The sequence below is a fragment of the Pristiophorus japonicus genome, unplaced genomic scaffold (genome assembly GCF_044704955.1).
Source record: "Pristiophorus japonicus isolate sPriJap1 unplaced genomic scaffold, sPriJap1.hap1 HAP1_SCAFFOLD_2631, whole genome shotgun sequence".
Lineage (NCBI taxonomy): Eukaryota > Metazoa > Chordata > Chondrichthyes > Pristiophoridae > Pristiophorus > Pristiophorus japonicus.
In genome coordinates, this window is record NW_027252375.1 from 1,004 (window position 1) to 26,169 (window position 25,166).

Consider the following 25,166-nt stretch of genomic DNA (forward strand, 5'->3'; position numbering starts at 1 on the left):
CTCATTCTATTTTTTCCCTTTTTATTAATTTTTTGGTTACCCTTTGCTGGTTTCCGAAACTCTCCCAATCCTCAGGCTTACTGTTATTCTTCGCAACATTCCTCTTCTTTCAATCTAATGCTATCCTTAACTTCTTTAATTTGTGACGGATGGAGGTAATCAAGCTGATGTGTGGGAACTCTTGCCCCAACTTCTATTGACCCATTTAAATACAGGATCATCAGTCCAGAAAACATTTTTATTGCTAGACAGTAACAGACATAATATAATTGTCGAATGTCTCAACAAATAGACACAGAAATCAAATGATCTTTTGGAACCCCAGGATTCCCTCCAGCACTCAGGTCCCTGGTTTCAAAACGTGGGCTCAAGTGTTCTCAGCTCAACTCAAACCACATTTAGCCAATCTTTTCATCCCGTAGTCATCCCTGATCTCAGTGCCAGTCACGGACAGACTGGTCAAATGTAGACTAGTCACTGCACTAGGACCGAAGCTGAGTGGGAGGGAAAGGTGGACTGGAGTCAGTGTACAGGAATCGGAGTGAAAGGTGGACTGGAGTCAGTCAGTGTACAGGAACTGGAGTGAAAGGTGGACTGGAGTCAGTCAACAGGAACTGGAGTAAAAGGTGGACTGGAGTTAGTGTACAGGAACTGGAGTAAAAGATGGACTGGAGTCAGTGTACAGGAACCGGAGTGAAAGGTGGACTGGAGTCAGTGTACAGGAACTGGAGTAAAAGATGACTGGAGTCAGTGTACAGGAACCAGTAAAAGGTGGACTGGAGTCAGTGTACAGGAATTGGAGTAAAAGGTGGACTGGAGTCAGTGTACAGGAACTGGAGTAAAAGATGGACTGGAGTCAGTGTACAGGAACCAGTAAAAGATGGACTGGAGTCAGCGTATAGGAACCAGTAAAAGGTGGACTGGAGTCAGTGTACAGGAACCGGAGTGAAAGGTGGATTGGAGTCAGTGTACAGGAACCGGAGTGAAAGGTGGACTGGAGTCAGTGTACAGGAATTGGAGTAAAAGGTGGACTGGAGTCAGTGTACAGGAACCAGTAAAAGATGGACTGGAGTCAGCGTATAGGAACCAGTAAAAGGTGGACTGGAGTCAGTGTACAGGAACCGCAGTGAAAGGTGGACTGGAGTCAGTGTACAGGAATTGGAGTAAAAGGTGAACTGGAGTCAGTGTACAGGAACCGGAGTAAAAGGTGGACTGGAGTCAGTGTACAGGAACTGGAGTAAAAGGTGGACTGGAGTCAGTGTACAGGAACTGGAGTAAAAGGTGGACTGGAGTCAGTGTATAGGAACCGGAGACAGTGTACAGGAACTGGAGTAAAAGATGGACTGGAGTCAGTGTACAGGAACCAGTAAAAGGTGGACTGGAGTCAGTGTACAGGAACCAGTAAAAGGTGGACTGGAGTCAGTGTACAGGAACCAGTAAAAGGTGGACTGGAGTCAGTGTACAGGAACCGCAGTGAAAGGTGGACTGGAGTCAGTCAGTGTACAGGAACCGGAGTGAAAGGTGGACTGGAGTTAGTGTACAGGAACCGGAGTGAAAGGTGGACTGGAGTCAGTGTACAGGAATTGAAGTAAAATGTGGACTGGAGTCAGTGTACAGGAACTGGAGTAAAAGGTGGACTGGAGTCAGTGTATAGGAACCGGAGACAGTGTACAGGAACTGGAGTAAAAGATTGACTGGAGTCAGTGTACAGGAACCAGTATAAGGTGGACTGGAGTCAGTGTACAGGAACCAGTATAAGGTGGACTGGAGTCAGTGTACAGGAACCAGTAAAAGGTGGACTGGAGTCAGTGTACAGGAACCAGTAAAAGGTGGACTGGAGTCAGTGTACAGGAATTGAAGTAAAAGGTGGACTGGAGTCAGTGTACAGGAACCGGAGTAAAAGGTGGACTGGAGTCAGTGTACAGGAACTGGAGTAAAAGGTGGACTGGAGTCAGTGTATAGGAACCGGAGACAGTGTACAGGAACTGGAGTAAAAGATTGACTGGAGTCAGTGTATAGGAACCAGTATAAGGTGGACTGGAGTCAGTGTACAGGAACCAGTATAAGGTGGACTGGAGTCAGTGTACAGGAATTGAAGTAAAAGGTGGACTGGAGTCAGTGTACAGGAATTGAAGTAAAATGTGGACTGGAGTCAGTGTACAGGAACTGGAGTAAAAGGTGGACTGGAGTCAGTGTATAGGAACCGGAGACAGTGTACAGGAACTGGAGTAAAAGATTGACTGGAGTCAGTGTACAGGAACCAGTATAAGGTGGACTGGAGTCAGTGTACAGGAACCAGTATAAGGTGGACTGGAGTCAGTGTACAGGAACCGCAGTGAAAGGTGGACTGGAGTCAGTGTACAGGAACCAATAAAAGGTGGACTGGAGTCAGTGTACAGGAACAGGCAAAAGGTGGACTGGAGTCAGTGTACAAGAACCAGAGTGAAAGGTGGACTAGAGTCAGTGTACAGGAACCGGAGTGAAAGGTGGACTGGAGTCAGTCAGTGTACAGGATCTGGGGCTGGGTCAGGTGTGGGAGGTGGACTGGAGTTGGAATGCTTTGAATGATAACTATGCCGAATTTAAAGGATATTAAAATGAAACTGCAATGTGTGCACATTCTGAGATAAGGCCCTTATCTCTGAACCTCTATTTCAGCTCGTGAAAAGTAACTAATACGCAAAATGGATATTCCTCTTATTGTCCTTGTTGAATGTGTCCAGGAGCTCGCGCTGTGAAGCAGTGAAGAGCCAGTGATGCATCCCTAATTCTGTGAGCGAGGGAAGTCGAGCCAGGCCGCCCAGAAGACCAGTGATCCATGGACCGCATTCTCGATAGGTCGAAGGTCGCAGGCCAATGTCCAGCTCACAGAGCTCCTTCAGGCCATTTATTTCCTGGAAGAATATTGCCCAAGAGTGGTCATCGGCGGTATGGTTGTACGTTAAATCCAGCTGCTCGAGGTTGGCTAGGACTCCAGCACATGACAGAGACGCTGGGAAGAAAGCACAGATTGCGATGAGTTCGGAACTCAGTGAGAGTTACACATTTATTACTCTTCCTGCACACCAGCAGATGATGGACAGAACAACTCTGCCCACTCCTCCCCTCCTTTCAGGAGATGCTCTGCCACATGAGTGCAGCTTCGATCAGCAAGTGAGCAAAGTAGAGCAATGTCCCCGATCGGCCAGTGTTGCCGGGATACTGGCTGAGGCCCCGATCGCACGGTGTTGCCGGGATACTGGGCGAGGCCCTAATCGCACGGTGTTGCCGGGATACTGGGTGGGGCCCCGGTGTTGCCAGGATACTGGGCGGGTCCCCAATTGCCCAGTGTTGCCAGGATACTGGGTGGTGCCCCAATTGTCCAGTGTTGCCGGGATACTGGGTGGTGCCCCGATCGGCCAGTGTTGCCGGGATACTGGGTGGTGCCCCGATCACACGGTGTTGCCGGGATACTGGATGGGGCACCGATCGCACGGTGTTGCCGGGATACTGGGTGGGGCCCTGGTGTTGCCGGGATACTGGGCGGGGCCCCAATTGCCCAGTGTTGCCGCGATACTGGATGGGGCCCCAATTGCCCAGTGTTGCCGGGATACTGGGTGGTGCCCCGATCGCCCCAGTGTTGCCGGGATACTGGATGGGGCCCCAATTGCCCAGTTTTGCCGGGATACTGGATGGTGCCCCGGTGTTGCCGGGATACTGGGTGGTGCCCCGATCGCCCCGGTGTTGCCGGGATACTGGGTGGTGCCCCGATCGCCCCGGTGTTGCCGGGATACTGGGTGGGGCCCCAATTGCCCAGTGTTGCCGGGATACTGGGTGGGGCCCCGGTGTTGCCGGAATACTGGGTGGGGCCCCAATTGCCCAGTTTGCCGGGATACTGGGTGGTGCCCCGGTGTTGCCGGGATACTGGGTGGTGCCCCGGTGTTGCCGGGATACTGGGTGGGGCCCCGATCGCCCCAGTGTCGAAGGGTCGTCGACCTGAAACGTTAAATCTGTTTTTCTCTCCACAGACGCTGCCTGACCCGCTGAGATTATCAGCGTTTTCTGTCTTTATTTCAGATTCCAGCATCCGCAGTATTTTTATTTTGTATTAAATCTATGCACTCTGGTTGTTGACCCCTCTGCCAAGGGAAACAGGTCCTTCCTACCCACTCTAACTAGGCCCCTCATAATTTTATGCACCTCAATAAGGTCTCCCCTCAGCCTCCTCTGTTCCAAAGAAACATCCCCAGCCTATCCAATCTGCAAAGGGATATAGACAGGCTCAGTAATTGGGCAAAAATCTGGCAAATGGAGTATAATGTAGGAAAATGTGAGGTTATCCACTTTGGTAGGAAAAATAAATAAGCAAATTATTATTTAAATAGGGAGAGATTACAAAATGCTGAGGTATAGAGGGACCTGGGGGCCTTGTACATGAAACACAAAGTTAATATGCAGTTACAGCAAGTAATTAGGAAGGCAAATGGAATGTTGGCCTTTATTGCAAGGGGGATGGAGTATAAAAGCAGAGAAGTCCTGCTACAACTGTACAGGGTACTGGTGAGGCCACACCTGGAGTACTGCGTACAGTTTTGGTCTCCTTATTGAGGGAGGGATATACTTGCATTGGATGCTGTTCAGAGAAGGTTCACTAGGTTGATTCTGGAGATGAAGGGGTTGTTTTATGAAGAAAGGTTGAGTAGGTTGGGCCTGTACTCACTGGAGTTTAGAAGAATGATAGGGGAACTTACTGAAATATATACGATTCTGAAGGGACTCGACAGGGTAGACACAGAAAGGATGTTTCTCCTCATGGGGGAATCTAAAACTAGAGGGCAAAATTTCAGAATAAGGGGTCGGCCATTTAAAACATAAATGAGGAGGAATTTCTTCTGTCAGAGGGTCGTGAATCTGTGGAATTCTCTGCCCCAGAGAGCTGTGGAGGCTGGGTCATTGCATATATTTAAGCTGGAGATAGACAGATTTTTGAATGATAAGGGAGCCAAAGATTATGGGGAGCGGACAGGGAAGTGCAGCAGAGTCCATGATCAGATCAGCCATGGTCTTAATGAATGGCAGAGCCGGTTCGAGAGGCTAGGTGGCCTACTCCTGTTCCTATTTCTTATGTTCTTTCTTCATAGCTAAAATTCTCCACTCCCAGCAACATTCTCGTAAATCTCCTCTGTACCCTCTCGAGTGCAATCACATCTTTCCCGTGATGTGGTGACCAAAACTGCACGCTGTACTCTCGCTGTGACCTAGTGTTTTATACAGTTCAAGTATAACCCCCTTGCTCTTGTATTCCATGCCTCAACTAATAAAGGCAAGTATTTCGTATGCCTTCTTAACCGCCTTATCTATCTGGCCTGCTACCTTCAAGGGTTTGTGGACCTGCACTCCAAGGTCCCTTTGTTCCTCTACACTTCTCAGTGTCCTATCTTATAGAATATTAGAGCAGGTGGGTTACGCTTGAACTGTATAAAACACTGGTTAAGACCACAGCTGGAGTACTGCGTGCAGTTCTGATCACCGTATTACAGGAAGGACGTGATTGCACTGGAGAGGGTACAGAGGAGATTTAAGAGGATTTTGCCAGGAGTGGAGAATCTTAACTATGAGGACAGATTGGATACGCTGGGTTTGCTTTCCTTGGAACAGTGGAGGCTGAGGGGAGACCTCATTGAAGTGTATAAGATTACGAGGGGCCTAGATATAGTGGATAGAAAGGGCCTATTTCCCTTAGCAGAGGGGTCAACAACCAGGAGGCATAAATTTAAAGTAATTGGTGGAAGGTTTAGAGGGGATTTGAGGGAAAAGTTCTTCATGCAGAGGGTTGTGGGGGTCTGGAACTCACTGCCTGAAAGGGTGGTAGAGGCAGAAACCCTCACCACATTTAAAAAATACTTGGATGTACATTTGAAGTGCCGTGACCTACAGGGTTTCGGACCTAGAGCTGGAAAGTGGGATTAAGCTGGATAGCCTTGTTGGCTGGCGTGGGCACAATGGGCCGAAATGGCCTCCTTCCGTGCTGTAAACTTCTATGATTTATTGTGTATTCCCTTGCCTTGTTAGCCCTCCCCAAATGCATTACCTCACACTTCTCCGGATTGAATTCCATTTGCCACTGTTCTGCCCACCTGACCGGTTCATTAATATCTTCCTGCAGTCTATAGCTTTCTTCTTATCAACCACACAGCCAATTTTCGTATCATCTGCAAACTTCTTAATCATACCCCCTACATTCAAGTCTCATCATCATCATCATCGGCAGTCCCTCGGAATCGAGGAAGACTTGCTTCCACTCTAAAAATGAGTCCTTAGATGGCTGAACAGTCCAATACGAGAACCACAGTCCCTGTCACAGGTGGGACAGATAGTTGTTGAGGGAAAGGGTGGGTGGGACTGGTTTGCTGCACGCTCTTTCCACTGCCTGCATTTGATTTCTGCATGCTTTCAGAAATGAGATTCGAGGTGCTCAGCGCCCTCCCGATCTATACCACAAACCGCAAGTGACCTCGTACTAAACTCTGCGGAACCCCACTGGAAACAGCCTTCCAGTCGCAAAAACACCCATCCCATTACCCTTTCCTTCCTGCCTCCGAGCCAATTTTGTATCCAACTTGCCACTTTGTCTTGGATTCCATGGGCTTTTACTTTTACTCAAGTTAGTCAGATATGACTTTCCCTTAACAAATCCACGCTGACTGTCCTTGATTAATCCATATCTTTCTAAATGAAAATTTTGCAATAATTTTCCCTCCACCGACGTTAGGCTGACTGGCCTGTAATTACTCGGCCTATCCCTTTCTCCCTTTTTAAACAAAGGTACACCATTAGCAGTTCTCCAGTACCACAACTGTAGCCAGAGAGGATTGGAAAATGATGGTCAGAGCCTCTGCTATTTCCTCTCTTGCTTCTCTTAACAGCCTGGGGTACATTTCATCCGGGCCTGGGGATTTATCCACTTTCAAAGATGCTAAACCCCTTAATACTTCCTCTCTCACTATGTTTGCTTCATTTAATATTTCACACAACACCTCCCTGATAGCAGTGTCTGCATCGCCCCTCTCTTTCGTGAAAACAGATGCAAAGTATTCATTAAGAACCATACCCACATCTTCCGCTCCACACACAGATTACCTTCATGGTCTCAAATAGGCCCTACTCTTTCTTGATTTATCTTCTTGCTCTTAATGTATTTGTTGGAGCGGATTTTTGGACATATACTGGACGAGTATACGGGATCAAACATTTGTTTTATTTTCCCCTTTAATGAATTTTGTAAGGGACAACACTGATGCATTATGCTTTAAACAGTTAGACTATAAGGTATGCTGGCCTTGAGTTAATGAAGATAGGAAAGTGAGATAATGAACACTGGAGAGTTAAGTGCTGTGTATGTTTGTTTATACCGGTGTCAAAAGCCTGCATTTGTTTATACTGCCCTGTCACAATGCAGGATGGGTTATATCAAAAGCTTAGCCTTCGATAGTCAAAGCTTTGTAGTGCTAAAGCATGTGTTGTAAAGTGACGTAATTTGTAAGATAAAAGAACTTCACTGCAGATACCAATTTGAGAAGATGGTTCAAAGACAGGGGTCTTTAAAACTTCTCCCAAAGCTTTGTCTCCGATTTAATAAACCTCTCTTTATATACTATACAGTCTCGGAAATATTTTTCCACAACATATTTATAAAACATCTTTGGGTTTTCCTAGATTTTACTTGCCAATATGTTTTCATGCTTTCTCTTTGCTTTCCTAATTTCCTTTTTAATTTCACCCCTGCACTTTCGATACTCCTCTAGGATTTCTGCAGTATTTAAGCTTCCCTTTTTTTCTTTATCCTCCCCTGTATGTCCCTTGACATCGAGGGGACTCTAGATTTGTTAGTCCCTCCCTTTTTCTTTTAGGGAACATACTTGCTCTGAACCCTCCGGATCTCCTCCTTGAATGTCTCCCACTGCTCTGACACTGATTTACCATCAAGTATCTGTTTCCAGTCCACTTTGGCTAAATCCCATTTCGGCTTAATAAAAATGGCTTTTCCCTAATTGAGAACTTTTATTCCAGGCCTAACTTTGCGCTTTTCCATGACTACCCTAAATCTAATGGAATTATGATCACTAGCACCAAAATGCTCTCCCACTGATACCCCTTCCACCTCTTCGGCTTCATTCCCAAAAACTAAGTCCAAAACCGCCCCCTCCCTTGTTGGGTTTGCTACATACTGGCTGAAATAGTTTTCCTGAATAGATCTTAGGAATTCAGCACCCTCTATACCTTTCACATTAATTCTAATATTAGTTAATATTAGTGTAGTTGAAATCCCCCACTATTACTGCCCCATAGTTTTTGCACTTCTCAGAAATTTGCCTACATATTTGCTCTTCTATCTCCCTCTGACTGTGGGTCTATAGTACACTCCCAGCAGTGTGATCGCCCCTTTTTTGTTCAGTTCAATGCATATGGTCTCATTTAATGATCCTTCTAACACATCATCCCTCCTCACAGCTGTAATTGTTTCTTTAATATATACTGCGACCCTCCCCCCTCCTTTTTACCCCCTCTCGTCTGAAAACCCTGTAACCAGGAATGTTGGGCTGCCATTCCTTCCCTTCTTCCAGCCATGTCTCATTAATAGCTATATCATACTCCCAAGTGTCTATCTGTGCTCTCAGCTCGCCTGCCTTATTGCTTATACTCCTTGCATTGAAGTATATACCATTTAGCACTGCCAAACTCCCTTGTTGTCTATTTCCTAGCCTTTGCTTCCTCTGTCTTCCAAAGTCGCTTACTAATTTTATGTCTTCCATTTCCAGCTTTGCTTCTCTCCGTTCTGAAACTTCTCTCAGGTTCCCAGGTGATCTGTAGCTCAACTTCATTTACCTGACTTTGCTCCTCGATACCGAACAAAATTCGCTTGATCTCGGTCTGGAAAATTTGGATTGACCCAGGGTGAACAAAGGCGTGATTACCGAGAGATGCTAAATCCTGGCCAGTCAGGTTGCAGCTACACAGCTTCAGCACACGGAGATTGGTTTTGTTTTGCAACGTTCGGACGAGTAGCCCCAGATTCCCGCCAAGGCATTTATTCCAGGACAGGTCCAGTGTCTCCAGCTCAGTCAGGTTCGGGATGGTGTCAGCTGGAAGATTTAACACAACATTTTATTTGCTGCTTCATAAAGTTACCCAGCAACTTAAAAGACAAGTTGAACTGAGCTACAAAAAATAGCTGAAAAACTCAACTATTGAAGAACTGAGGTGTAATCTTCAAAGTAAACTGGCCTGGTTTGGAATGGGATTGAAGATTATAATTATGTACCAACACAATTGAAAATGCCACAGAAGATATGGAACAAGTTGCTGGGACTTTGGAAAACAACTTGATTAGTTGGAATTGTTGAGATGAGAGTGCCTTCAGCCTTAATAAACCCCACACTCTGAAATTTCCTCCACATCGTCTCCTTTTCTACATTAAATGCACTCTATAAATCATTGCTTGGCCACAAGCTTGGCGAAGTCCCCACCCTGCACCTACTGGTCACTAGACTGCCCTTCATTTCACAGCTCCTCGGATATCCACCAGAACAGCTTCAATCAGAAAAAGGAATGGGACTCTAAGTAGTGTTCTTCTGTGGACAGTTTCTCCAGAGGTTAGTGACAGCTCAGAGGAAAGCACAGGAAGAGGAGAGTGTGACTGTTAGTCAGCAGGGTAGGGGGAACCAAGGGGAGATAGAGGAGGTCCTTCAGTCACTGGTTCAGTCCAACAGGTACAACGTACTTGCTCCGGTGAGGATAATGATACAGGCTGCAGGATGGGCAGCCAGAACGCTAACCATGGCATCATGGAGCAAGAGGATGTCCAGTAGGGAGGGGGGCAGGAAAGAACAGAATAGAAAGGTTGTAGTCATGGGAGATTTGGTAGTAAGTGGGATAGATAGTGTCCTCTGCAATCATATGCTGCCTACCTTGTGCCAGGCTAAACAGTATCTCAGAGCAACTGGAGAGGAACTTGGAAAAGGAGGGAGAAGATCCAGTTGTCACGGTACATGTTGGGACCAAGGATGTAGGGAAAAGGGAGAAGGACCTGCTAAGGGAATATCAGAAGTTCGGAACAAAATTAAAGAAAAACAGTAGCACACGTGTGGTAATCTCGGGATTAATACTCGAGCTACATGCTAATTGGCATAGGTAGGCAGATCAGGAAGGTGAATGTGTGGCTTAAAGACGGGGGTGGGAAGGAGGGGTTGCATTTTATGGGACACTGGCACCAATACTGGGACAAGAACACAAGAAATAGGAGCAGGAGTTTGCCATTTGGCCCTTCGATTCAATAAGATCGCTGTTAATATCTACCTCAACTCCACCTTCCTGCAGTATCCCCTAATTGCTGGCTCCCCAGCCAGGGGCAACGTCCTTCCAGCATCTACTCTATCAAGTCCTTGAGAATTTTCTATGTTTCAATGAGATCACCTCTCATTCTTCTAAACCCAAGGGAATATAGGCCTAGTCTACTCAATCTCTCCTCATGGGGCAATCCTCTCATCCTAGGAATCAGTCCAGTGAAATAAAAACAGGAACTGCTGGAAATATTCAGCAGGTCAGGCAGCATCTGTGGAGAGAGAAACAGAGTTAATGGCTCAGAAATTCTGATGTCCCGGGCCGGTATGGAGTTTCTACAGACCCGGGAAGCTGGAAAAGCCGGTTTTCAGCGCGCAATGCGCATGCGCTGAAAACCGTCTTTTCCGATCTGTCAAGCTGGAGCTTGACAGATCATCCGCATATCGGGAGCGAGGACATTTGCTTGGGCAGATTGCGGTATTTACGCATAACTTGCCCAGCAAATGTCCTCAAAATTCTTGTGCCTGATAAAAGCAGGCGCATAGCCTACATGTTAAAATAAAATTATAAACACATATTTTATTGTTAAAAACACTCCTCACTACAGTAAGTTTATTTTTAACCATAATTTTAAAAAACTTTTTTTTTTTTTAAATCGGGGAAAATATTTTATTTTTATAAGACATAATAACTTTAATTTCAATTAATTTTAAATATGTGACGTCTGTTTTTTATTTTTTATTATTTTGTGTGTTTGGTTTTGTTCCCATTAATAGAGCTGAGAACTGGTAGTTACGCGAGTCTCAGTGCTATTAATGGGAACCTGTGAAATACTTACCTGATTGGCTGAGCAGTCACACGTGACTGCATCTTCTGCAGGGAACCCTCCGGACGGGAGCGCACTTCACAGCGCAGGAAGAGAAGGCCTCCCCCACCGCAATCCAGGGTGCCTCCGAGACCACCAGATACTTTTGTAAAAATTCTCCGGTTGGGAGGCAATTGTCCGCGGGAAGACCGCAAGAGGAATTTCTGGGCCTTCCGTCAGAACTCTCAGATGCTAAGTGTTTATTTCCTGTTTCCATTTCAGATTTCCAGCATCAGCAGAATTTTGCTTTTTTTTTAAATCAGTCTAGTTAACTTTGTTGCACTCCCTCTAAGGCAAGTATATCCTTCCTTAGGTAAGGAGACCAAAACTGTTCTCAGTACTCCAGGTGTGGTCTCACCAAGGCCCTAGATAATTGTTGTAAGATTTCTTTAATATTGTACGCTAATCCTTTTGTATTAAAGGCTAACATACCAGTTGCTTTCCTAATTGCTTGCTGTACCTGCATGTTAGCTTTCAGTGATTTGTGTACAAGGACACCCAGGCCCCTCTGAACACCAACATTTCCCAATTTAGGGAACAGTGATCACAATATCACAAGGTTTAGATTAGCTATGGAAAAGGACAGGGAGCAATCTAGAGTAAAAATGTTTAATTGGGGGAAGGCCAATTTCAGGGGGTTGGGAACGGTCTGGCCCGGTTAAATTGGAATCAAAGATTGGCAGGCAACACTGTCGTGGAACAGTGGGCTGTCGTTAAAGAGAAAATAGTTTGGGTACAGTCGAGGTACATTCCCAATAGGGGGAAAGGTAGGGCAACTAAAGTCAGAGCTCCCTGGATGATGAAACAGATCGAGAATATGATGAAGCAGAAAAAGAGCGCGTATGACAGATGTCAGGTTGAGAATACATGAGAGAATCAGGCTATATATAGAAAGGTCAGAGGGGAAGTGCAAAAGAAAGTAAGTGGGGTAAAGAGAGGGGATGAGAATAGAATGGCAGCCAAAATAAAAGTTAATCCAAAAGTCTTCTAAAGGTATATAAATAGTAAGAGGAGGAGTGGGACTGATTAGGGACCAAAATGGAGACCTACGCATGGAGGCAGAGGGTATGGCTGAGGTAATAAATTAGCACTTTGCATCTGTCTTCACCAAGGAAGAGGATGCTGCCATAGACATAGTAAAGGAGGAGACACTGGATGGGATAAGAGTTGATAAAGAGGAGGTACTATAAAGTCTGGCTGTACTTAAAGTAGATAAGTCACCAGGACCAGATGGGATGCATCCTAGGATGCTGAGGGAAGTGAAGGTGGAAATTGTGGAGGTACTAGCCATAATCTTCCAATCCTCCTTAGATACAGGGCTGGTGCCAGAGGACTGGAGAATTGCAAATGTATCACCCTTGTTCAAAAAAGGGTGTAAGGATAAACCTAGCAACTACAGGCCAGTCATTTTAACCTCGGTAGTGGGGCAGAATTTAGAAACGATAATCAGGGACAAAATTAACAGTGACTTGGACAAGTGTGGATTAATTAAGGAAAGCCATCACGGATTGTTTATGTTTAACCAACTTGATCGAGATTTTGATGAGTTAACAGAGAGGGTCGATGAGGGCAATGTGGTCGATGTGCTGTACATGGATTTCCAAAAGGCGCTCGACAAAGTGCCACATAATAGGCTTGCAGCAAAGTTGAAGCCCATGGAATAAAAGGGACAGCGGCAGCATGGATACGAGATTGGCCAAGTGACAGGAAACAGAGAGTAGTGGTGAATGGTTGTGTTTCTGACTGGAGGAAGGTATACAGTGGCGTTCCCCAGGGGTGGGTACTGGGACCACTGCTTTTCTTGATATAGATTAATGATTTGAACTTTTATCTTGTGCAGTAACCTTTTATGTGGCACTTGGCAAATGCCTTCTGGAAGTCCAAATACACCACATCCACTGGTTCCCCTTTATCCACCCTATTCGTGACATCCTCAAAGAATTCCAGCAAATTTGTCAAACATGACTTCCCTTCATAAATCCATGCTGACTCTGCCTGACTGAATTTTGCTTTTCCAAATGTCCTGCTACTTTAATAATGGACTCCAACATTTTCCCAACCACAGATGTTAGGCTAACTGGTCTATAGTTTCCTGCTTTTTATCTGCCTCCTTTTATAAATAGAGGTGTTACATTTGCAGTTTTCCAATCTGCTGGGACCTCCCCAGAATCCAGGGAATGTTGGTAAATTACAACCAAAGCTTCCACAATCCCTGCCGCTACTTCTCTTAAGACCCTAGGATGCAAGCCATCAAATCCAGGGGATTTACTGCCTTTAGTCCCATTATCTTACTGAGTATCACCTCCTTAGTGATTGTGATTGTGTTAAGTTCCTCCCCCCGAAAGCCCCTTGACTGTCCACTGTTGGGATATTGTCAGTGTCCTCTACCGTAAAGACTGATACAAAATATTTGTTCAGAGTTTCTGCCATCTGCATGTTCCCCATTACTAATTCCACGGTCTCGTCCTCTAAGAGACTAACATTTACTTTAGCCTCTCTTTTCCTTTTTATATACCTATAGAAACTCTTGCTATCTGTTTTTATATTTCATGCAGTTTACTTTCATAGTCTATCTTCACTTTCTTAATCATTTTTTAAGTAATTCTTTGCTGGCTTTTAAAAGCTTCCCAATCTTCTGTCCTCCCACTAGTTTTGGCCACTTTGTATGCCCCTGTTTTTAAATTGGATACCGTCCTTTATTTCTTTAATTAGTCACGAATGGCTGTCTTTTCTTTTATACCCTTTTCTCCTCACTGGAATATATTTTTCTTAAATATACACCACTGTTCATCAACCATCGTACACTTTAATCTATTTTCCCAGTCCACTTTAGCCAACTCTGCCCTCATACCTTCATAGTCTCCTTTATTTAAGCTTAGTACGCTGGTTTGAGATCCAACTTTCTCACCCTCCATCTGAATTTGAAATTCAACCATGCTATGATCACTCATTCCGAGGCGATCCTCTAGTAGGAGATTGTTTATTAATCCTGTCTCATTACACAGGACCAGATCCAAGATTACGAATACTCCTCGCATTGAAGCACAGAGCCTTCAGGCTTGTCTTTTTAACACACTTTGTCGCTTTAGAATTTTGCGTAATGTGGCTCTTTTTGATTTTTGCCTTGGGTTTCTCTGCCCTCTGCTTTTACTTTTCTTCTTTCTATCTTTTGCTTCTGCCCCCATTCTACTTCCCTCTGTCTCCCTGCATAGGTTCCCATCCCCCTGTCATATTAGTTTAACCCCTCCCCAACAGCACAAGCAAACACTCTCCCTAGGACATTGGTTCCGGTCCTGCCCAGGTGCAGACCGTCCGGTTTGTACTAGTCCCACCTCCCCCAGAACCGGTTCCAATGCGCCCTGGTTGGTTCCGTTACATACTGCCTCAAGGAACCCGTTCCTTATGCACTCTATGAACTCTTCCTCAAGGCTGCCCTGACCAATTTGATTTGTCCAATCAATATAGAGGTTAGAATTACCCATGATTATTGCTGTTCCCTTTTTACAAGCCCCCACTATTTCCTGGCTTATACTCCAACCAACAGAATTGCTAATGTTAGGTGGCCTATAGACTTTCCCCCCTTATTCAAATCCCTGGAAGATTGGAAACGGTTCTGGGGGAGGTGGGACCAGTACAAACCGGACGGTCTGCACCTGGTGGCTCAACCGTGCCTAACAAGGGAAATTAGGGATAGTGTTAAATCCAAGGAAGAGCATATAAATTGGCCAGAAAAAGCAGCAAACCTGAGGATTGGGAGAAATTTAGAATTCAGCAGAGGAGGACAAAGGGTTTAATTCGGAGGGGGAAAATAGTATGAGGGGAAGCTTGCTGGGAACATATAAACTGACTGCAAAAGCTTCTATATATATGTGAAGAGAAAAAGATTAGTGAAGACAAACGTAGGTCCCTTGCAGTCAGAATCATGTTAATTTATAATGGGGAACAAAGAAATGGCAGACCAATTGAACAAATACTTTGGTTCTGTCTTCACGAACGAAGACACAAATAACCTTTCGGAAATACAAGGGGACCGAGTGTCTAGCGAGAAGGAGGAACTGAAGGAAATCCTCATTAGTCAGGAAATTGTGTTAGGGAAACTGACGGGATGATGGGATTGAAGGCCGATAAATCCCCAGGGCCTGATAGTCTGCATCCCAGAGTACTTAAGGAAGTAGCCCTAGAAATAGTGGATGCATTGGTGATCATTTTCCAACAGTCGATTGACTCTGGATCAGTTCCTATGGACTGGTGGGTAGATAATGTAATACCACTTTTTTAAAAAGGAGGGAGAGAGAAAACGTGGAATTATAGACTGGTTAGCCTGACATCAGTAGTGGGAAAAATGTTGGAATCAAAGATAAAATTGCAGCGCATTTGGAAAGCAGTGACATGATCAGTCCAAGTCAGCATGGATTTATGAAAGGGAAATCATGCTTGACAAATCTTCTAGAATTTTTTGAGGATGTAACTAGCAGAGTGGACAAGGGAGAACCAGTGGATGTGGTGTATTTGGACTTTCAAAAGGCTTTTGACAAGGTCCCACACAAGAGATTGGTGTGCAAAATTAAAGCACATGATATTGCGGGTAATGTATTGATGTGGATAGAGAACTGGTTGGCAGACAGGAAGCAGAGAGTCGGGATAAACGGGTCCTTTTCAGAATGGCATGCAGTGACCAGTGGGGTGCCCAGGGCTCAGTACTGGGACCACAGCTATTTACAATATACATCAATGATTTAGATGAAGGAATTGAGTGTAATATCTCCAAGTTTGCAGATGACACTAAGCTGGGTGGCGTTGTGAACTATGAGGAGGATGCTAAGAGGCTCCAGGGTGACTTGGATAGGTTAGGTGAGTGGGCAAATGCATGGCAGATGCAGTATAATGTGAATAAATGTGAGGTTATCCACTTTGGTGGCAAAAACATGAAGGCAGATTATTATCTGAATGGTGGCAGATTAGGAAAAGAATAGGTACAACGAGACCTGGGTGTCATGGTACATCAGTCATTGAAAGTTGGCATGCAGGTACAGCAGGCGCTGAAGGCGGCAAATGGCATGTTGGCCTTCATAGCTAGGGGATTTGAATATAGGAGCAGGGAGATCTTACTGCAGTTGTACAGGGCCTTGGTGAGGCCTCACCTGGAATATTGTGTTCAGTTTTGGTCTCCTAATCTGAGGAAGGACGTTCTTGCTATTGAGGGAGTGCAGTGAAGTTCACCAGACTGATTCCCGAGATGGCAGGACTGACATATGAGAAGAGACTGGATTGACTGGGCCTTTATACACTGGAGTTTAGAAGAATGAGAGAGGATCTCATAGAAACATATAAAATTCTGACGGGACGGGACAGGTTAGATGCAGGAAGAAATTTCCCGATGTTGGGGAAGTCCAGAACCAGGGGACACAGTCTAAGGATAAGGGGTAGGCCATTTAGGATCGAGATGAGGAGAAACTTCTTTACTCAGTGAGTTATTAACCTGTGGAATTCTCTACCACAGAGAGTTGTTGATGCCAGTTCATTGGATATATTCAAGAGGGAGTTAGATATGGCCCTTATGGCTAAAGGGATCAAGGGGTATGGAGAGAAAGCAGGAAAGGAGTACTGAGGTGAATGATCAGCCATGATCTTATTGAATGGTGGTGCAGGCTTGAAGGGCCGAATGGCCTACTCCTGCACCTATTTTCTATGTTTCTCTGTTTCCTAATCTCCACCCAAACATCCTGATCATTTGAGCCATATTGTTTCTCACTATTGCAGTGATTCCATCTTTTATGAATAGAGCTACCCAACCTCCTTTTCTTTTCTGTCTGTCCTTCCGGATCATCCAATGCCCCTGAATATTTAATTCCCAGTCCTCGTCACCTTGCAACCACGTGCCTTTGATGTCTATCAGATCATATACATGTGCCTGTGCCTTTAAATTTGTTTTTTACTCTTTTTTCCTGCTTGTTTCCTCTCTCCTTCAAACTCACTTACTTTATTTTTGCTTTCTAATTCCAGCTTTACTCCCCTCCCTACTGAATCTATTCGTAGATTCCCATCCCCCTGCCAAGCTAGTTTAAACCTTCCCCAAGAGCACTAGCAAACCCCCCCCCATGAGGATATTGGTCCCGGCTCTGTTGAGGTACAACCCGTCCGGCTTGTACAGGTCTCACCTCCCCCAGAAACGGTCCCAATGCCGCAGGAATCTAAAGCCCTCCCTCCTGCACCATCTCTTCAGCCATGTATTCATCTGCTCTATCCTCCTATTTCTGTACTCACTAGCTCGTGGCAGCGGGAGTAATCCGGAGATTACTACCTTTAAGGTCCTGCTTTTTAATCTCTCTCCTAGCTCCCTGCCCGCAGGACCTCCTCCCTCTTTCTACCCATGTCTTTGGTCCAGATATGGACCACGACCTCTGGCTGTTCAACCTCTCCCCCCAGAATTCCCTGCAGCCGCTCAGTGACATCCTTGACCTGGCACCAGGGAGGCAACATACCATCCTGGAGTCACGTCTGCGGCCGCAGAAACACCTGTCTGCTCCCCTGACGATTGAATCCCCTACCACTATAGCTCTTCCATTCTTCTTCCTGTGCAGCTGAGCCACCCATGGTGCCATGGATTTGGTTCTGGCTGCACTCCCCAGAGCCACCATCGCCCTCACTGATACTCAGAACAGAGTACTGGTTGGAGAGCAAGGTGAACTCAGGGGACTCCTGCACTACCTGCCTAGTCCTCCTCTTGTGTCTGGTGGTCACCCAATCCCTCCCTGCCTGCACACTCTTAAGCTGCGGGGTGACCACCTCGAGAAACGTGCTATCCACGTAGCTCTCAGTCTCACGGATGCACTGCAGTGACTCCAGCCGCCGTTCAAGCTCCAAAACGCGGAGCTCGAGTTAGTGCAGCTGGAGACATCTCCTGCACACGTGGCCATTTGAAATTCTAGACTAAATGACATGTACTGCATTACCATTGTCTACTCTCTGTTACCTCTTGAAAAATTCATTGAGGTTTGTTAAGCAAGACTTTCCCTTTTGAAATCCATGCTGACTATTTGTTGTTATATTTTTGGTTTCTAGATCTTGTTTTGTTTTCTCCTTTAGTAGGGATTCCATTATTTTTCCTACCACCGATGTTAAGCTGACTGTGTAGTAATGCCTCTGCTATTTCTTCCTGGGATTCTTTTAAAATGCATGGATCCAATCCATCCGGACCAGGGGTTTTATCCTCTTGAGTTTGACTAGTTTATTTAATATACCCCTCTTTTTATTTAAATGAACTTACATAAGAACATAAGAAATAGGAACAGTAGGCCATACAGCCCCTCGAGCCTGCTCTGCCATTCAATAAGATCATGGACTCAGCTCCACTTCCCTGCCTGCTCCCCATAACCCCTTATCGTTTAAGAAACTGTCTATTTCTGTCTCAAATTTATTCAATGTCCCACCTTCCACAGCTCGCTGAGGTAGCGAATTCCACAGATTAACAACCCTCTGAGAGAAGAAATTTCTCCTCATCTCGGTTTATCCCATTATTAATCTCATCATCCAATGTCATGTCTACCTATTCTATCTCCCTGGTAAATACTGAAGCAAAATAATGATTTAATATTTCTGCCATCTCTCTATTGTTACCTGTCTATCCCTTAATGACCCTATTCCCATCCCAACCTTCCTTTTTTATTATTAATAACAGAAAATGTTGGAAATACTCAGCAGATCAGGCAGCATCTCAGAAGTTCTGACGAAGGGTCATCGACCTGAAACGTTAACTCGGTTTCTCTCTCCACAGACGTTGCCTGACCCGCTGAGTATTTCCAGCATTTTCTGATTTTATTTAAGATTCCAGCATCTGCAGTATTTTGATTTTGTTTCTGTTTTTAAATTGATGAGCCTGTAAAATATTGTACTATTTTGTTTTATGTTCCTTCATAGTTTAATTTCATAGTTACTCTTTGCCTTCCTAATTGTTTTTAGACATCTCTCTGAATCCTTTCATATTTTCCCTTATCATGCACTCCCCTGCTGTCTCTGTACTTAATGTATGCCTCTTTCCTTACCCTCAATTGTTCCCTTATGGCTTTATTCATCCACAAAGTCTCATTAGTGTATAGTTTGTTCTTTCCTTTTAGCGCAATATATTTTTTCCGGACTCTGTTGAACACCATTTTAAAATGTTTCCCAATGCTGTTCTACATCATGGTTTGGTAATATTGTTGCCCATTTTATTTTCCCCAAGTTCTATTCTCAGCTGCGCAAAATCAGATTTTCTCCAATCTATTACCCTAGCCTTCGTCATATTTATGTCTTTCTCAATTATCATCTTAAAGCGTATTATATTATGGTCACTATTGCCTGGATGTTCCCCTACTTTTACTTCTCTTATCTGCTCTGGTTTATTTCCCATTACCAGATCCAATAGCAAATCCTCCCTTGTTGGGCTTTTTACATATTGGGTTAGAAAGGTGTCCTGTACACTTTGTAGCAACTCCATTCCCTTATCCCCTTTACCTACCTCTTCTGTCCAATTAATATCGGGGTAGTTGAAATTCTCCATGATTATTATTCTATGTTTTTTATTCATTTCCCTAGTTTGTCTGCATATTTATTCCTCCACCTCCCTTCCACTATTAGGTAGACTATACCTATTAGTGTGATTGATCCTTTATTATCTTTTATCTCTATCCATATGGTAACGACACTGAAAAGTGTAGAGGAACAAGGGACCTTGGAGAGCAGGTCCACAGATCCCTGAAGGTAGCAGGTCAGGTAGATAAGGTGGGTAAGAAGGCATAAGGAATATTTGTCTTTATTAGTCGAGGCGTAAAATACAAGGAGGTTATGCTTGAACTGTATAAAACACTGGTGAGGCCTCAGCTGGAGTACTGTGTGCAGTTCTTGTCACCACATTACAGGAAAGATGTGATTGCACTGGAAAGGGTGCACAGGAGATTTACAAGAATGTTGCCTGGACTGGAGAATTTTGGCTATGAGGAGATGCTGGGTCTGTTTTCTTTGGAACAGAGGAGGCTAAGGGGAGACCTGATTGAGGTGTATAAAATTATGAGGGGCCTGGGATTGAGTGGATAGGAAGGACCTGTTTCCCTTGGCAGAGGGGTCAACAACCAGAGAGCATAGATTCAAAGTAATTGGGGGGAGGTTTAAAGGAGATATGAGGGGAAATTTCTTCATCCAGAGGATGGTGGGGTCTGGAACTCACTGCCTGAAAGGGTGGTAGAGGCAGAAACCCTCACCGCATTTAAAAGATACTTGGATGTGTGCTTAAAGTGCCGTAACCTACAGGGTTATGGACCAAGAGCTGGAAAGTGGAATTAGGCTGGAGTGCTCTTGGTCGGCTGGCGCGGACATGATGGGCCGAATGGCCTCCTTCCGTGTTGTAAATTTCTATGATTCTATGATATGGATTCTATTTTAGTCTTGTTGATTACTGCGTCACTTTTTTCCATTGCCATTATGTTATCCCTAATAAGTACAGCTACTCCACCTCCCCTTTTTCCTCTCTATCTTTTCTAAATATGTTATTCCCTGCAATGTGTAATTCCCAGTCCTGATGTTTCTGTAGTCATGTCTCAGTAATCCCCACTATGTCTGGTTCCTCGCAACACTTGATTGCCTCTAGCTCCCTTGTTTTATTACAGACACTGTGTGCAGGATTTCCTCTCACTATGTTTAACCACCTTTTTAGATTCTGGTTCTCTAACTCTATTTATTCCCTTGATATCAATGTCCTCCCTTACTTTATTCTTCCCTATGCTCTCTTTTCCTGTTTTGTTTATATTTAGATTGGTTACTTGTAGACCCTCCCCCCATCTTACTAGTTTAAAGCCTTTGCCATCTCCTTGCGGTGCCCCACTAGTTACGTCCTGCCAACCCGAAAATAACCGGTATATTCCTGCTCTCTGTTTTCTGTCCGTTAACCAATCCTCAATCCATGCTAGTATAGGATGCATTTATCTGTACTGTCAAAATGGTCACCATGCTCCACCCTTTGTCTATGATTGGTCCCCTTGGAGGATAAGCCACACCCTGAAGTTTCACTTGTAGGGGGTTGGAAGAACATGATCCGTCTTTCCTGAGTTCACTCTCTCCCCTCCGATTCCCCCCACCCCTGTGTCTCACTTCTCCCCCCAGTCTCTCTCTCTCTTTTCCCCCCAGCCTCTCTCTCCCTGTCTGTCTGTCTCTCGGTCCACCTGCACCCCCCCTCCCCCCACCACTTCTCTGCTCACCACCGCCCTCGGCCCCCCCGCTGTCAAAAAAAGTTCAGTACAAATAGTTACACTGCGAATATATTACCCTTCATACCATGAGCACTCATTTTGTGTAATAACCTCTTGTGTGGGACCTTATCGAATGCTTTCTGAAAATCCAAATACACCACATCCACTGGTTCCCCCTGATCTGCCCCGGCTAGTTACAACCTTGATAGGGTAAACGTGGAGAAGATGTTTCCACTTGTGGGTGAGACCAGAGCTAGGGGCCATAAATACAAGACAGTCACTGATAAATCCAATCGGGAATTCAGGAGAAACATTTTTACGCAGAGGGTGGTGAGAATGTGGAACTTGGTGCCACAGGGAGTGGTTGAGGCGAATAGCAGAGATGCATTTAAGGGGAAGCTCGGTAAGCACACGAGGGAGAAAGGAATAGAAGGATATGTTGATGGGGTGAGATGGAGAGGGGTGGGAGGAGGCTGGTGTGGAGCATAAACACCGGCACGGAGCTGATGGGCCGAATGGCCTGTTTCTGTGCTGCAAGTACTTTTTAAAGTGGGCACCCACACTAGCTCCTCCAACATCTCTTCCAGATTGCCCAGCTGGATGGCATTGCCCTTGCATGGTTCCACTCTTATCTATCTAGTCATAGCCCGAGAATCGCTTGCAATGGCTTCTCTTCCCATTCGGCCCCTCCTCTTCCTTATCTTCATACTGCCCCTCCGCGGCATTATCCCAAGGCATGAAGTCTTGCACATGTATGCTGATGACACAGAGTTGCACCTCACCACCACCCCTCTCCACCCCTCCACGGCCTCCCATTGGTCATGCTGCTTATTCGACATCAGTATTGGATAAGCAGAAATTTCCTCCAATTAAATATTGGGAAGACTGAAGCCATTTAGTCCCCGACATAAACTCCGTTTCCTAGACACAGATGCCATCCCGCTCCCGGACAACTGACTGAGGCTGCACCAGACAGTTCACAACCGTTGCGCCCTATTTGACCCTGAGCTGAGCTTCTGACCCCCATATCCTCTCCAGCACAAAGGCTGCCTATTTCCACCTCCGTAACATCGCCCGTCTCCGCCCCTGCTTCAGCTCAACTGCTGCTGAAACCCTTAACCACGCTTTTGCCACCTTTAGACGACTATATCACGCTCTCCTGGCCAGCCTCCCATCTTCCACCCTCCATAAACCTCAGCTCATGTAAACCATCGCAGTCAATGGTGCTTCTCACTGGTGCTGACTCTCACCTTACCTCATCTGTTTCCCATCATTAAGAAAAATTATTTTACTGTATAATCTTTATGCAACACTTACAAACATTAACCCCAAAGTCCGAAAAGAAAGAGGAACGGTTACCGCTTGAATCAATAAAGCAATTTTCTCACCTAATTCCACGATGGATTCCTTGGTTAAGTTACAATTGTTGACAATAAGATTTTTTAAACTTGGTAAAAAGCGGAGCCGACCAATCAGGTGCCTCACAGAATTTCCGATATTCTTATTCATCGCTAAATTCAGTACTTGTAGACTGGACAGTAAGGGGATTATCTGGGCTGTAAGCATAAAAACAGCAACACATCCATTTAAATTACACCTTCTTCTTTGTCAGGACAAGGATGGAAACATAATCCCAAGCAAAAATCTCCTTTCATCATCAACCAGGTGGAAACCCAATGGATGCGGGCTCAATCCCAAACAACAGCTGAATTTAGCCCGAGTCACACAATATCCATTCTAAGCTTTGGGGCTTTGGGCCAGTTTCAAGGTGTGCTTGTTCAGGCCGTTTGACTGCCCGTCACCAAATCTTCACTCCACTGGTCAGAATATGAACTTAATTCCTTCCAAACTAATCATTTACCTTCAAATGAAATACACCTTGGAATATAACATTAGTGGGGCCAGACCAGACTGGGGGGGGGGGAGGGAGCTTTCCTACCTGATAGCTACAAGAGACTGGCACACATTCCATTTCAATCCACTTCCTGTGAGCAGCAATCTCCCAGTGGGTAAATAGGCGAAAATGGAAAAATATCACACTAAATGTAGTCAGGGCACTCTTCAAAGATTGGCTCAGATATGCGGAGTTTCCCTCTTTCCCTTACAGAGCAAACTCCCACCCGACAGACCCCCCACCCCACCCCACCCGCGGGGCAACCAAATACCGACATGGATAGAAAAAGTGATTTTCTTGACGAGCTCATAAATGACCAAACCTCCCACAGCTCTCACTCTGAAGGACGCAGTGACGTGTGTTGGGTCCCTCAAGGGCTGATTGGAACGTTACTCACTCAGAGCAGAAATATCATCTTCAGTCAATGAGCACCGATGGACATCGAATACTCGGAGCTGTGTGAATGGCGATAAATGGGCCGCTGTGTCCTCGAAGCCACCTCCAATGTCATTGCAGGAGAAAACCATCTTCTTCACACCAGGTATATATTGCAGCGAGTTACCTACAGGTGTGGAAACAAACCCGGTTTTATTGATTGAGGACACCCTTGGATCAGATTTGGAATTTGGGTCGGGCGGGGGGAGGGGCGGTGTATTGTAAAAAAACACAAGTTTGTTTTGCAGGTGAAATCTGCCAGATACAGATTGAATAAACGGTGGTGGGGGAAGATATTGATAAGTAAATCAGACACATTGGAATTGGGTGTTAATGAAGTGAAAGTATTTGGTTTGAGTTACATATCAAGGGAAAAATAATGCTTGGTATTATAGGTCACAGGTCAAAGACTGAAAACTCAGTAAAGAGGGAAGTACATGCACTTAGACCCATCTTTGTACTAAACACATCTTTTGTTTCTTTAGTTGTCCCGTTACCATCTGCTTTTGCTTTGTAAAATCATCCCTTCAGTCATTTAATCTCTCCTGCCTTCCACCCTATCACAGACCTTCCCTGCCCCTACACTTGCTTAAAACCGGTCACGTCTCTAACGGCTTTCACGAAAGGTCGTCGACCTGAAACGTTAACTCTGTTTCTCTCTCCACAGACGCAGCCTGACCCGCTGAGTATTTCCAGCATTTTGTTTTTATTTCACGATTTCCAGCATCCGCAGTATTTTACTCTTCAAGTGAGATGTTCCAATGGGTATATTTAGAGAATCCTTGGAGATAGGCTGATCTGGGAGATGTGGAAAAGGGGAATGTGATGGCAATCTGTAAAAAGGAGCAAAGACGTAACCCAGAGACTGACAGGATAGTCAGTCTGACACCTACTGTAGGCAAGAACAGCAGTAGATCCGGAAGGAGAGAATAATGAATCACCAGGAGAAATAAAGTTTCATAGAAGAGAGCCAACATGACTACTCGAGAGGGAGATCATGAGTGTCGAACTTCTTGGAGTTCTTTGAGATAAAAACCCCTTGTGGATTAGGGTTACTCAATGGATGCTGTTTATTTCATTCATTCACGTGACTTTTACAATGTATTGCATTTACCTTATAAAAGGTTAGGTCCCCTGTAACGGAGTATTTTTGCTATTGTGGTTTCGTGCCAGCGGCTGGTGTGCGACAAGTTGCAAGAAGCAGGAGGCCGCCCAGAAGCAGGTAACGACGGGAAACCGTTGACCCCCCCCCCATATGTTGAGAACCCCCTGATTTCAGAGACCACGCCACACTCAAATAGTGAACCCTGCAATTCACAAGCCTCCCGCTTCCTCCCTCTGCAGCCTTCTCCACGTGATCGCGACTCTCTGCGGGTCACTGAGCCGGAGGCTTCTCCAACAACAGCCGGTGAGCACATGGAGTGGGGACAGG

General features: G+C 45.3%; 1 protein-coding gene across 1 annotated transcript; it reads right to left on the bottom strand.

Moving 5' to 3' along the window:
* Window positions 1-283: 283 nt before the first annotated feature.
* LOC139247220 (leucine-rich repeat-containing protein 31-like) lies at window positions 284-23,858 on the bottom strand. The gene is made up of 4 exons (XM_070871566.1): window positions 23,697-23,858; window positions 22,794-22,961; window positions 8,955-9,122; window positions 284-2,992 (listed from the first exon to the last, which is right to left on the bottom strand). Exons 1-4 carry the CDS (start codon window positions 23,824-23,826, stop codon window positions 2,673-2,675), a joined length of 786 nt encoding a protein of 261 aa, XP_070727667.1. The 5' UTR covers window positions 23,827-23,858; the 3' UTR covers window positions 284-2,672.
* Window positions 23,859-25,166: the final 1,308 nt, after the last annotated feature.